The following is a 13,414-nucleotide window of genomic DNA, read 5'->3' as shown; positions in this document are numbered from 1 at the left end:
GGGTAGCTTCCTTCATGGACATCCAGGACATTTTGAAATGTTCAGCACATGTGGGAATACATACTCCTTGTTATTGTTCTATATATTTGTAGAGATCTTAAAAATATTTTTGCATTGCAATCAAGAAAATACTTAGTGAGTATTTTCATCATACTAATATTTCTTTTTTCAGAAGTCATAGCTGCACACTGCTATTTGGAAGTAGTTTAAGTTTACTCTAATGTAGCAACATGATAACCACATTCTTTGAGTGTCTAGTGCAAAATCTGTCTAAGGCAATGGAACCAACAAATTGTTTTGTTCAGTTATCATGAATCTTTCTGGATTTCAAATTGGTACTGAAATCATACTGTAGCTTGTCCTGTCTCTGAGACTTCAGGGTAGTCTCTCCATAATTTCTCTAAGGGCTTGAAACCTGACGCAGACCACAGACATCCTTTTGCACTCCTCAGTAACAGCATATGGGTTGCCTGTTCTTTTCTACGTGTGGAGGCACTTGGAAATAGACATCTCTCCCCTCTGGGCTGGTTAGCAAGCCTTCTGTGGATACAGGGCAAGACATTTGGTAAAAATAGCCTGGCCTTCCAGTTTTCTGATGCAGAACCATTTTTGTTTGTTTATTTGTTTTGGATTTTTTTTTGCTTTTTTGTTGTATGACCAGGAAATAACAGGAAATAAGTAAGATCATTGGTTAGGAAGAGTAAAGTAAAATGCATACTGGTGTTATTTGCAAAAAGACTTCTAGCTTGAAGTTCCGCAAGACTGAGAAATCATGTCTGTTTTGCGAGGAAAATAAGATAATTCTATCTCGTGACACTGGAAATTTAATTATAGCACATGCTTGGGCTTTGTATTTCTAGAGGGAAGTAAGTTCCACAAGGTTTGTTCAGAACTGAAATTCAGAATATTTAGAGTTTAGCAGTGTCATAGACTTCTCTTGGGAGTCTGCAATACCTGACACTTTCATCTGCCTCCCTGGCTGTCTCACTGTACTGTACTGCTGTCTATACTGCTCGGTACTCAGTTCCTGAGTCTCCACAGTTTACAATATGGGACTTAAACTATCTCTGAAGTCTGACATTTTGAAGAAAATATGGGTTATGGTTGTCAGGAGAAGGTAAAGGTTTCCAGAGCAAGAGAGAAAGAGAGAATGAGAGGAAGGAAAAAGGAGCAGAAAGAGGATGACTGAGACAGAGAGAACCATCATATCCTCACTATTGTACTGGTCTTCCGGAGCCCCTGGTGGTCTAGTGGTAAAGGCGCCGCGCTATCACCGCGGAGACCCGGGTTCGATTCCCGGTCAGGGCCACTCCCGGGCAGGTGGGGCTCGTTAGCCCTTAAAGGCAACCCACCTACGTCCTAAGGTCCTCGCTGCCACCGTCCAAGCTCGCTTGGCCCCGGCAGATGAACCTTAGGATTAAAGGGTGGGCTCAGTTCCGCGCACACTGTGTCTCACCTAAAAAATCCAATGCGCAGGCTGGAAGGTGGAAAGACCTTCCCCGGATCTTCGCTCGCGAAGACTGGCCATTACTGGTCTTCCAAAAAAGTCCCCAAGCTCAGTTCCTGTTTTGATCATAGTGGAAAAAAATACGAAGGCTGCCAGCCTGGATAGGGGGGACAGGCAGAGGGAGTCAAGGAATTGAATGGAGAACACAGAGGATAGTAGCAATAACCAAAGAGTTTTTAAATATATGTAGAAAGATGGTGAGTCCAAATGGATCACCCAGAACAGCAGGCTGGAGAGAATACAAATTCTTGAATGTCATGTGACAGCAGCTTGTCTTCCTCTCCCCAAATCCAAGTTTATAGACAGCATGTTATGCTGTTTATAATGCGAGGACTGAGTTCCTGTGGTGGGGCTGGCTGCTCAATGAAACAGCAGGTCAGTGTCTGCACCAACACCACCTCAACCCTCTAGAACCCAGGCAGGCTCTTGCACTGCATCTGGCAGCTCCTCACTTTATAGCCCTGCTTGTTACCCCACTCACCCACCCTCAAGTGCACTAAAAGTACTTTTAACACAGGACTGCAGTCCTTGGTTTAAACATATCATTCCCTCACTGTGACTATATGCCAGCATTTAAACTGCACAGTGATCAATGGACATAACTCTAAGCGAAAATACAGAGCTTAAGGAACTAGCTACTCCTTATAGGAATATGGACTGAAAGGTGGAGCAGGTGGAGTAGTGCCAAGAGTGTGCAGAGCACAGACGTGAATGCTGAGCTCACATTAACACACTGTGCAGAGTGGACTTCTTCCATCAGGATCACACACCTCCATTAATTATTACACAGAACAGATACTCCTACTGTGGTCTACCAACATTTCCACAGAGTTTCAGTGCCAGTGCAAACCTCCTGTCTACACATATATAACTTTTATCTCAGCATAGCTTTGTTTTCTTGTGACTATTAGGAAAACTGTTTTTTAATATCCTGCTTCTAGAATATTAGATTATACTTTGTTATTATCACTCTTGCTGTAACATAAAATCTTTCATATGTGCATACTTCCATCTCCTGGACTGAATGTATATTGCACTTTCTGGCAATACTGATGTGTCTTATGGTCGGATATGAACTTGTTGTTATCCCTTGAAGACCGTTAGGGGAGATAATGATCTGTTGTTCCACTCAGTACAAAAACTACTCTATAGATTAGCTATCTTTGGGGATTTTCAAGGCCACAAGAAGACTAAGTGATAGGTGGATGTAGGGAAAATGGTTCTGAGCACTATAAATGAAACTACATGTTCCCCTTTCTTGTGGAGGAAGGAGGGAAGAAGTCATGGACAAATGTCCCACGGGAGCTGCTAAATTAGAATACCTGTGTTGGGACTCCAGTGGTTGTAAACCCACTGGGGTGTTGCAACTGGGGTTGTAGTTCAGAGTTTCAAACAACGTCTGGCAGTAGCTGGAGGTGCCAGTCGCACCTCAGAGGCTGTCAGGATGAGAAGTGGGCAATGCCGTTCCTGCTGAGTAGCTCAGAGTGCAGGGAGAGGGGAGCCCCCACACTACACTTCTGTCCCCCTGACTTTTTCAGAGGTTAGCCTCCACCCTTTCCAGATCTCTTTAATATAAAGGGTACGGGTGTGCCTGCCTGAGTTAACATTAGCTCTGTCTCACAGCTGGAGCCTGAGAGTACTGCAGCTAGAGCCCCCAGCAAGGACTTTCCCTCGGGCAGGCTCCGAAAGGTGGTGCTGCCCAAGCTGGGGGGCATGTGGGGCAGGTATGGGCCTGTCTCTGTCCTCCCCAGCCCTGCCCTGCTCCAGTGAATCGTTTGTGTACACTGTCTCCTACCTACCTGGATTTAGCCTACATCCTGCTGCTCGGCAACACCAGGAATATCAAAGAACATACTGTGGAAAAGGTGACTGACAACGATGGTGACAAATGCGTTTGGCTGCAATAGCCACAAATCATGGTTGTCAATATTCGTTATCTCTCTTTTGTCACTATGTATTTTTAAAAAGGTGGTGACATGTAGGGCACCCAGCAGTCGTGTTGTCTGGTCAGAAGCAGCTGGTATAGACAAAGCCCCGTGTCAGACTGACAGCACCCGAGCAGGGAACACAACTGCACTTTTTTTTTTTTTCCCATTAAAAGGACAATATTCCTATTTAAGGAACCTCTGGGGTGATAATATTCCGTCAGAGACTCAAATTGCACCATTTTTTCCCCTAGAAAATAGCCAACCGACTTTCTTGGGGGACTTTTTTATTCTCATTGAAGAGGTGTGTCTCTGCTGCGGCTGCAGGCTGGGGTCGGGTATTGATAACAGTACAGACATCGCCCATTAAACATATTGGCAAAGCCAGTTTGCAGCTGTTTCCTATGGCTGTTCACGCCTATCCTTTAATCCCTGTTTCACAACTCCCCACACCTCCGTGTGGGTGCGCGCGCGGCGGGCGCGCCGCGGCTCAGGCACCGCGGCGGACAGCCCCGGCGTGCGCGCGGGCCGGGGTCCTGCGGCGCTATAAGAGCGCGCTGCGGCAGCGCCTCCCCCTCTGTGTGCGGCGGCGCGCGGCGGTGCCGGGTGAGTGTCCGCCATGGCGCCGGGGCCCGGCCGGGCGGGATCCCCGGCCCGCGGGGCATCGCGGCGGGGACGGGCGGGGCGGGGGCCCCGGGGCGGCCGGCGCCGCTCACCGGGGCGGCCTGTGTCTGTATTTGCAGCAGGAACCCGGGCGGGGACCGCACCCACCGAGAGCACCATGGCCGAGGAAGGGTGAGCGGGGCCGGGGGCGGCGGGCGGAGGGGCCGCGTCTCGCTGGGTCCCGCTCTGCGGCGCGGCGGGGCCGTGCGGGCCCCGGCGCGGGGCTGCGGCGGGTCCCCTGCAGGCCTGGGCCGGGCAGGGCCTGGAGCACATGGCGGCCCCGCTGCGGGAGGGAGCGCGGCTCGCCACGGGGTTGCGCCTCGGTCTCTTTCAAGCTCCTCGATTCTCAGTTACTCTTTTGGCTTGGTTCTTCGACTTGCGTTTTCTCTGTGTCTTTTTAATTGTGCGATGCTTGCTGGTGAACGGCAAAATCTTGCTCGTAGCTGTAAGGCGTCGGGACGATCAGAACATTGTCTGTCTTCTCTTTAGCATTACTGCTGGAGGTGTAATGGATGTTAACACCGCCCTGCAAGAAGTGCTGAAGACCGCACTTATCCACGATGGCCTTGCTCGCGGTATCCGTGAAGCAGCCAAAGCCTTGGACAAGTAAGTGTTGTGTCACCAGTTAGTTTCTGCGGTGAGTAGCAAAACTGGGTGAAGTGGTATGTTGAACACAGTGAGAATGGCATCATCTAGTGTATTAGGTTCTGACTGTTTGTAACCCTAGTGCCATCAAGTGTTCATGTGGGTGTATGGGTTTTGTGAAGAAAATGGAGTGCTGCTTGCAGAGTGTAGCTGTGATAACCTGGGGCTCAAAAACCTTGTCTTATCAAAAGTGATAAAGTCGTCTGAAAATTTTCTAAGATTTTAATTGGGTTAAATATGTGTCACACTTAACCTGGAAGAGTTGGTTTAGTGTTTACAAAAAAACCTTAACTCATAGCTTACTTTTTTTTGTTTTGTTTTCATTTTTTTGTAACTGCTTTGGTGCAGTATCAAAGCCGTAATAAACTTGTCTTGTGTGCCATCCATGGTAATCAGTTATGGTCTTTTGTCAGGTGAGGCCCTATATTTATGTGTGTATATACACACACATGTGTGTGTTTATATGCAGAAGAACACTTTTAAGAAGAAAAGGTGCTTTAGGATAATGCTACAGTGTTTGGGTGATGACTTCACAGTTTGTCGGATACCCCTTCACTCGTTTTATGAGTGATAACTGCTGTCTGACAAACCTGTATGCAACAACGTCTTTGAAAGTGCTAAATAATGGAAGAAGAATACGATTTAGGTGACTGACAACTGGTTTGTAAGAGTTCTTATGAGTTCAATTGCAGGTTCACATACTGTCTGTTCAAAGGGTGGTGTATGTACAAGGTTTATACACATTTGGGTGTGTTGGTTCTTGCTTGGAAACATTTCTGACATTCTGATGACACTCATAATGAAGAAGGTCACAGAGAAAACCAATGTTGTCTGTAGAGGTCACACTGCACTAGGTTAAGCATAGAAGACCTACTCAGCTCTCTCTGTTGTCAGGTATCCCTTTGGTATCTTAACACTGTACCACAGTGTACAAAGATCCTAATTAGAATTGGGGCCCTGTCATAACAGCTTCTTTGAACGTAAGTAGAAAAGATTGTTCTGAAGAGCTTATAACACCTTGATGTGGAAATTCAAGCTTTTAGTAATTACAATTCTAATGTTAAATTACTGTAATCTGTGGTAAACAAGAAAAAGCAACTTGTAACTTTGTTGCTCTCTGACAATGACACCAGTTCTTTGTGGGACCTGGTGTTTATCCAGTTATTAGACCTTTATCCAATGGCTGAGAATTTATTTAGTGGGATTTTTAAAAGCTTTCAAAACTGGAATAGAATCTGATCATAAAGCTAACTATGAATACCCTCTAATGTATATTAAAAACAGAAGTGATACATCACATCAAAAGTATGTTTAGTGTTTCAAAAGCGTATGGTGTCTCATAACCAAAAATTAAACTTAGGAAGTGGCTCTCTAGAAATGCATGTGCTGAATTCTTTCATTTGTGATTTTGATAATAAAGAATTTTCAACTATTGTCTGAAATTACATCGGTCAGTTTTCATTCTTTTTTAGACGCCAAGCCCATCTCTGTGTTCTGGCTTCAAATTGTGATGAACCCACATATGTAAAATTAGTTGAAGCACTCTGTGCAGAACATCAGATCAACTTAATTAAGGTAAGTGTCAAGACACAAGTTTATAACAGTCATGCTGTTTGTTTCAGCATGTAGAGAACTGAATCTTTAAAACACTACTGTAATTCTGTGTATGGCTTATCTAAGCAAAATTTCTCTTAGCAGAGGTTGTTTAGTTCTGCGTGATTGGTGGCATACAAGCAGTACAAAAACTGTGGATGTAAATGGCAAAGGTTGGGGGTCGTGTATTTTGTGAAGTTTAAAGTGAGTTCTTCTATCCTGTGTAAAAAGACATAGATTTATTGCTGCAGGTGGGTGGAGCATGGGAGGAGTCCTGCTGTGAGGGCACAAGCTGTACGATGATGATACTTTGGCTCCCTCTGCTGATACCTGTGAGGAAATCAGCCATCCGTTACCCAAAGCTTCTGACAGTACAGCAGCTTTTGGGGTGAACCCAGTTGTTTTAGAAATGGTGAGTTCTAATGTGATGCAATGCTCTCCACCGCAGGTTGATGACAACAAGAAGCTGGGCGAATGGGTAGGTCTCTGCAAGATCGACAGAGAAGGAAAACCTCGCAAAGTAGTGGGCTGCAGTTGTGTGGTTGTCAAGGTAAGATTGTTAATTATAGATTATTTCTTGTGAAAATAGGCAGTAAACACAAGTTTCCTTTAGATAAGGAACTGTTAAATAGAGCTCTTTATATTAATTTTTATAAACAGTCACTTTATATTGTTGATGGTGAACATAAGCTGCTCCTATGTTTTATATTCCCTTTCATGTTTATTTAAAACACTCATATACATTTTGTGAGTTAATGGTTTTGTCCTTAAAGTCTTTATGCCCACTTGCCAGTAAGCATTAAAAACAAAGACCTTACTAGAAGATAGGAAGCTTTGCTTAAGAAAAAAATGCCAGTTCAATGTGTCTGCTCAACTTGAAAATGTTTTGCGGAGCATATTTTACAATGACACTGGTAAAGTAAAGCCACAGTACGAGCCTTGAAGACTTTGTTGTCTTTGAGGTCCCAAGAGATGGCTACAGCTTCACATAAGGACTAATACCTTCTGTATGTGTTTTTGTACTTTTGCAACTGTTTCACACATTTTACTTGACTTTCTTCAAGCAGATGACTTTTTAGTTCCTGATAGGTGGTGGTTATGTTTGAATGAAATAAAAGTCTTTTTAGTAGAGAACAAAAGAAAAACAGTTGACAGATTACCTCAGGTTACTTTTGTGGAATTTTGGGAATGCTTTGAGAAAAGGTGTCAGAATCCCATTAGTCCTTTTGAAAATAAGTTGTAAAATTTTAAATGGATCTGTATATTAATAATGGGTTATCTTGTGTTACAGGACTATGGCAAGGAATCTCAGGCCAAAGATGTCATCGAAGAGTACTTCAAGTGCAAGAAATGAATGAAAAATAAATTTTGAACCTGACTAGTCTGTGTGTGATTAATGGTTGGGTGTCTGTGGAATAGTTCTTTGACTTTCAAAGGATAACATCAGAAGATGGAAGGACTTTGCAAGTGTTGGTTTAGTTTACTTATATGTTAACTCTGTTTGCTAAAAAGATCGTGTTGAGCCTTGGTATTCCTATTCTAGGGTGCTTCTGTTTCCTGTTCCTATTCCAGAGGCTACCAACCAGGAGAACTTTGCACAGCTTTAGTTCCAAAAATGCAGTCAATTAATTACTAGCTTTGCATGGTCATGCTTAGGTCTGTATTTCTGCAGGAGTTCTGATTATTTTTTAAGGAAAGCCTGAAGTGTTGCTGCATCTGTGATGAAAATTCGGCTCCCTCTGCTGAAACAAATTAGGAGAGCAGCCTTAACCGTTACCCAGGTCTTCTGACAGGTTGCAGGAGTTTCATAAATGCTATCTTAATTTATTCAGGGATCTCAGCTGGCACAAGATGTTACACTGCTTCCCATGCCTCATTGGAGGCAGATTGTGGGTTTTGGCATCTTATATAACAAGTACTGTCACGTACTTCCTGATCTGACTCTAGTTCTTGGTAGGCAAGGTAGCCAAGTAGAACTCTTCAGATGAAGCAGTGTTGCACTCCCAACTTGCCCAGTGTCTTGGTTTCCATAGTAGTTCAGTGATGTACAGAACTTCTTGTTTTGCCGGTTTTTGTGTGTGTTTTTTTTTTCCTTGATGCATGGGATTGAGACTGGAATTTGATTGTTTATCTCTCCTGCAAGTTGTTTTATATGTCTCACCTTTCCTGCTGAGCAGGTCTAAGTAGAGTCATAAGGAATTGCTCCATTATGCTGATAAACTGTAAGACATGAATGTGAATATGTGGGGTTGGGCACCTGCAGGCTGAGGAGATGGGAATGTTTGTTCTCAAGCTCTCAACTTGAATTTTTTATTATGGTTTGTAACCCCACTTTTGGTGTCCCCAGTTGTTTGTGTAGTGTGGAGGTAAGCATCTTCTCCAGCTGCGTTCAGATGGACTTGCTACTCTCATTTAAGCTCTTGACATGTCCCTTAGTTTTGGCCCTGTCACAGCTTTATAGTAGCTAGGTCTGGGTGACTTTTGATTGAGAGGCTTCTGTTGTAGCATTTTCAGGTGTACTTGATGGAGTCATTATTCAGTTCTGCTTCATGGCAAGTCTGCTTCATGGCATTAAGTTTTACTGAACTTAATGTACATTCAGTCTCATCTGTGAAATTCTCCATGAAGGAGATGAAGTAGTTTTTAAGTTAATGTCAAGCTAGTATTGCAGATTGAGGGATGTTTACAAATGTTTACATTTTCCACTTGGATTTGTTCAATATGTAGTTGAAATTACAGAGGTAATCTTTAGGAGCCTTAGTTGCAGATCTCATTTCTTTAAAGTACTGGAGGTTGCTTAATATTGAGAATGAAGGAGTATTTCTTGAATGGAGTTGAGAGACTTAAATATTGCCAAACTTTGTCGGTTGAGTTTGGCTAATGATTTCGAGAATGTCTTATATAGAGAAGCACACCAAAACATGCTTCATCATTTGTCCTGTCTTAAAGGTGCATCTTCCAAGAGTTTTGGATAAAATAGTTAATGCAATTTTTTTCCAAAATTTTATAACATTTGTAGCTTTATTATAGAGAATTGTATGAAACTGTAGTAGTGATGGCAGTCTGATAGGCTTTGTGGTTTGCCTTTCCTTGGCTGGCTGTTTATCAGGGTTAAACTGACAAAGGGAAATGGGATGCAAAGGTGGAGTTCAGTACTTGGGTTTAATGACCTCTATTGCTGAGGTTGAAAATTTACTAAATATGCCACTAAACTAGAACGCGGGGATTTTTTATCTGTTGGGAGTACGAATTCCTTGCATCTCAAGATGCAGTGTAACAAATGCGCAATTGAATAAGCCTCTCCAGAGTATTGTAAAGATTTTTAAAAATATGAAATTCATAGACTGACTCATTTGAGGAAGTAACTTCTAAGTCTGTGGAAGCAAACAGCTTTTCCAGATGTTTATCTTTTGAGTTAAAATACAGCTTTTCATTTTGTTATCTTTTGACACAAAATAACCTAGGAGAATGGAGAAGACATACCTACTTGCACATCTACTAATGATGTCTTGTGATGTAAAGCACTAACACGTACTAACATTTTGGAGGAGACTATTTTATGATTTGCTATTGGAAAAATAGGAAGGATGTTGATGGAAGAAGGAAAAAAATGTTTGTCTAGATGAATTGTAATTTTGAGATAAGGATCTTGGAGTGAAAGAAGGAATTATCACTGAAAAGGGTGAGTAAAACAAGTTGATAACCTTGAGTTCTGAAAGTGTCTGTTAGTACTTTGAGAATGTGGAAGGCTGTAAATACAGTGTATTTAATACCTGAAGTAGTTTCCCTCTGCATTTCCCCCAATATTTATGGAGAAAACTGTTTGAAAATAAGGGTATTATCACTAGATTTCCTGTCCAACTATAACACTAGAGGACATAGGGTATGCTTAGTAAATGAAATTGTGTTCTGTGAGCACTCACAACCTACTAAAGTTCAGTTTGGGGACCCTCACAAGAAAGATACCAAGGTCTTGGATTGTGTCAGAATGAGGATGGCAAAATCTGGTGAATGAAATCTGTAGCACAAGTCTTGGGAGGAACCACTGAGGGAGCTGGCACTGTGTAGCCTGGAAAAAAGGGGGCTGAAGAGATCATTAGGACATGAAGAGATTGGGTATTAGGAAAAATGATCAGGCATTGGAACAGTGCCTAGATAAGTGGTGGAATCTCCAGTCCTGGAGGTAGCTAAGAGACACATGATGTGATACTAAAAGATATGGTTTAGTGGTGGGCTTGGCAGTGTCTGGCTTGCAGTTGAACTCTATGATCTTTTCCAACCTAAATTATTCTGTGATTGAATTCATACATGTTAAACCTTCAAGTAAGTTGAGAAGAGTCCAGCACGCTATTTAAGTTTACAGAATAATTAACAGATTTTGACTTGTGGTGTGAGAAAAATTACATCTTTATCACAATGGATTTTGTACTTGATTTATATAATGCCTTTATACTGCTGGAATTGTCAGCTTTAGCGGTAGCTGGGTTATAGATTTGCTCTGAATTACTGTGAAGTATGACCAGTTAGCCCTTAGGAAAAGCTATTCAAGTAAGGAGAGATGTAGTCACAAGCAAGTTTGTTAGGCAGTCTTTCTTTTGCTACAATGGAATGATACCTTAATAAAAGTTCAGGAATATGTTCCTTAGTGGGTTGGTTTGTTAGTGGTTTTTTTTAATTGTTTTTTTAATGTCACAGCACTTTTACATTTTACATAGCAATGAATATTAATACTAGGGAATAACAACTTTTCACAGCAAGGTTTTTTGGAGTTCTGTTGGAATAGAATCAACACTTCCTAAATCCTTTTTGCTACAGTGTGAGCTGTGCTGAGATCCAAATTTTCTGATCAAAATGCTTAGGTATCAAGCTGAGAGGTTTTTCATGTAATGTTTAATTTCCTGCAAGTGACCTTGGAACCTATGCAGGGTTGGGATTGGAGAACTGATTAAGGCTCAGTCTGCTTTATTGATGCATTGATATGTCCTGCAGGATTTCAGATAAGATTTTTTGAGGATGTGGACTTTGGGTTACACTTGAAAGTTACAACCATATGTAGTCATCATCCTAAAGGTACCCTTGACCTCTCCCTGACAGGACCTGGTTAGACAGTATTAAACATGCGAATGAAAATTAGAGACTTTGGAGTTACGAATTCCAAGACTGGCCCTGACTTTTTCTTTTGCTGATCATATTTAATGTCACTTGCAGGTCTTCCTTGTGAAACAGGGAAAATACAGAACAGAATGGTTTGATCAATGATGCATGTTTTGTGGCTTTTGGTTGGCAAAAGCAGAATTAACTTCTTTTCTAGACTAAATACCAAGTTTTGGTGGTTTTGCATGGAATGGTTGTTTTCAGGCCTAAATTATTATGTTTCAATGTGAAGTAGGAAGCTAATGAAGTATTTTGAAGAAATGCTGATAAGTCATCGTGAAGGTGTCAAGTACAGACTTCTAAAGAGCATTGGAAGAACATACTGTGTGATGTTTTAAACAAAATATTTATCTTGAAAACGAGCTCCACTTGAAGGCAATTTCTTACTAGGACAGCTCATTCATGTCTGGGTCCCATTGTAATGTGCTGATATGTTTTGTAGTTGCACAAACATCAGGGAATCAGGGCTTGTCAGCAGCAAATAGCTGTGCTGCACAAGCACTTCTGTGGGCTCCAGCTCTTCCTATATGGAGAGCACTGTTTATTTTGTCTGCTTTACCAAGAGAAGAGTATTATCTTCATGTCTTATTTAACACATTTATTATTTTATGGAGGGTGAGAACTAATCCCTCATGAAGAAAAAAATATATTTAATATTAAACCACATGCTATCCTGTAACAATTAAGCATAAGCTCCAGTATTTTCTGATTTAATAATGTTTCATATTTAGAGTTGCCTCTACCTGTCTGGTTTGGTTTCTTATTTGTTTTGGAAAACCTGGATATCCTAGCTGTGAGCCACTGTTCCTCATGTGTCTATGTTACTGAAGTTGGTGCAAACTTTTTCCCTTATTTGCTCCCTTTCCTGGAGACCTCGCAAAGGTATCTCATCAAGTAATGGGAAGAAACTCTGAACATACATCCATTTGTCAGCCTTGTCTCCTTTGGAGATCATGTGTTTGTGATGTGAAGCCTCACTAGGGTTTGTAATTTGCCTTAGGCCATTGAACCAGATAGTGGATGTTAGGTGAGCACAGATGTGGCTGGCTTGTTTTTTTAACCTTAAGGAAAACAGAAGTAAAGGCAAATTATTTTTTCAGTGGTTTTAGAGAGTTAAGTAAATACACAGAAAATTTTACAGCCATTGGTCATCAAGCAAATGTTTATTTGGATTCTCTTTAATAAATTGAGCAGATGGAGGGGTTGCTATGCTGTTGTGTATAATGATCCCCCATGCATGAGTAATTGTTGATGCCTTGGCATTGGTTTTGAATGCAAGTCCACCTACAAAAAACCCTAAACACACATCAGTTGCTTGATGTAGCTGATCTGTTCTAAATTATGATATAATCTCTTATGGAAGTAAATTACTATACAGATATCTCAACTTTCAACCATTGGTTATCATACTTCCTCTTTATCTTTCTGAAAGTGTCAGTCATGTTATAATATATGAACTAATGGAAACTAATTTGCAAATCACTTTTTTGTGAGAAGCTTTTTTCCCCTCCTTTTTCAATTCAAAAGCAACTGGGGACTTTTTATGGTATGTATGCAAAAGTATTTAGTATATTTTCACTGAGAACTCTGTGAGGAACACAACATTACATTAAATGTGAGTACTTTCTGGAACTAACTATTCTCTTTGAAAAAAATTTACAAATTTATACAATTTTGTTTGTACTTGATTTGTTCTTTAAAAAAATCTGTTTTCTGATATTTAGTACCTCATATTACTGATAGATTATTAGGCAGAGTAATGTACAAAGAGTTATTACAAAGCAGAGTTATGTAAAATAATATATCTACAAGGGGAAAAATGTTTATGTGCAAATCAACCTAACTATTATTTTGCTTATCTGATTACTTGTTTACCTTGAAGTAGTCCTCTAACTCAGTCAGTGTCAGGAATCCATTCATCTTTGCT

General features: G+C 41.3%; 1 protein-coding gene and 3 non-coding genes across 5 annotated transcripts; all 4 read left to right on the top strand.

Moving 5' to 3' along the window:
• The first annotated feature begins 3,984 nt into the window (after positions 1-3,984).
• Positions 3,985-7,711, top strand: RPS12 (ribosomal protein S12). Of its 2 annotated transcripts, XM_050316298.1 has the most exons (6): positions 3,985-4,038; positions 4,176-4,227; positions 4,585-4,701; positions 6,213-6,315; positions 6,782-6,883; positions 7,625-7,711. In XM_050316298.1, the coding sequence occupies exons 2-6, from the start codon at positions 4,214-4,216 to the stop codon at positions 7,685-7,687; spliced, it is 399 nt and encodes a 132-aa protein (XP_050172255.1). In that variant the 5' UTR covers positions 3,985-4,038; positions 4,176-4,213; the 3' UTR covers positions 7,688-7,711. The 2 variants fall into 2 exon arrangements, with proteins under 2 accessions (XP_050172255.1, XP_050172256.1); XM_050316299.1 differs by lacking the exon at positions 4,176-4,227 and having other exon boundaries at positions 4,017-4,038.
• Positions 5,256-5,330, top strand: LOC126640822 (small nucleolar RNA SNORD101). The gene has a single exon (XR_007629152.1). It is a non-coding gene; the product is annotated as a small nucleolar RNA SNORD101 (small nucleolar RNA).
• LOC126640830 (small nucleolar RNA SNORD100) lies at positions 6,625-6,711 on the top strand. The gene has a single exon (XR_007629160.1). It is a non-coding gene; the product is annotated as a small nucleolar RNA SNORD100 (small nucleolar RNA).
• On the top strand, positions 7,183-7,317 carry LOC126640829 (small nucleolar RNA SNORA33). Its single transcript, XR_007629159.1, has one exon. It is a non-coding gene; the product is annotated as a small nucleolar RNA SNORA33 (small nucleolar RNA).
• Positions 7,712-13,414: the final 5,703 nt, after the last annotated feature.

The sequence above is a fragment of the Myiozetetes cayanensis genome, unplaced genomic scaffold (assembly GCF_022539395.1).
Source record: "Myiozetetes cayanensis isolate MyiCay16 unplaced genomic scaffold, myiCay2020 scf2-11, whole genome shotgun sequence".
Lineage (NCBI taxonomy): Eukaryota > Metazoa > Chordata > Aves > Passeriformes > Tyrannidae > Myiozetetes > Myiozetetes cayanensis.
The sequence above is the reverse complement of the archived record's forward strand: the minus strand, read 5'-3'. Positions and strand labels throughout refer to the sequence as shown.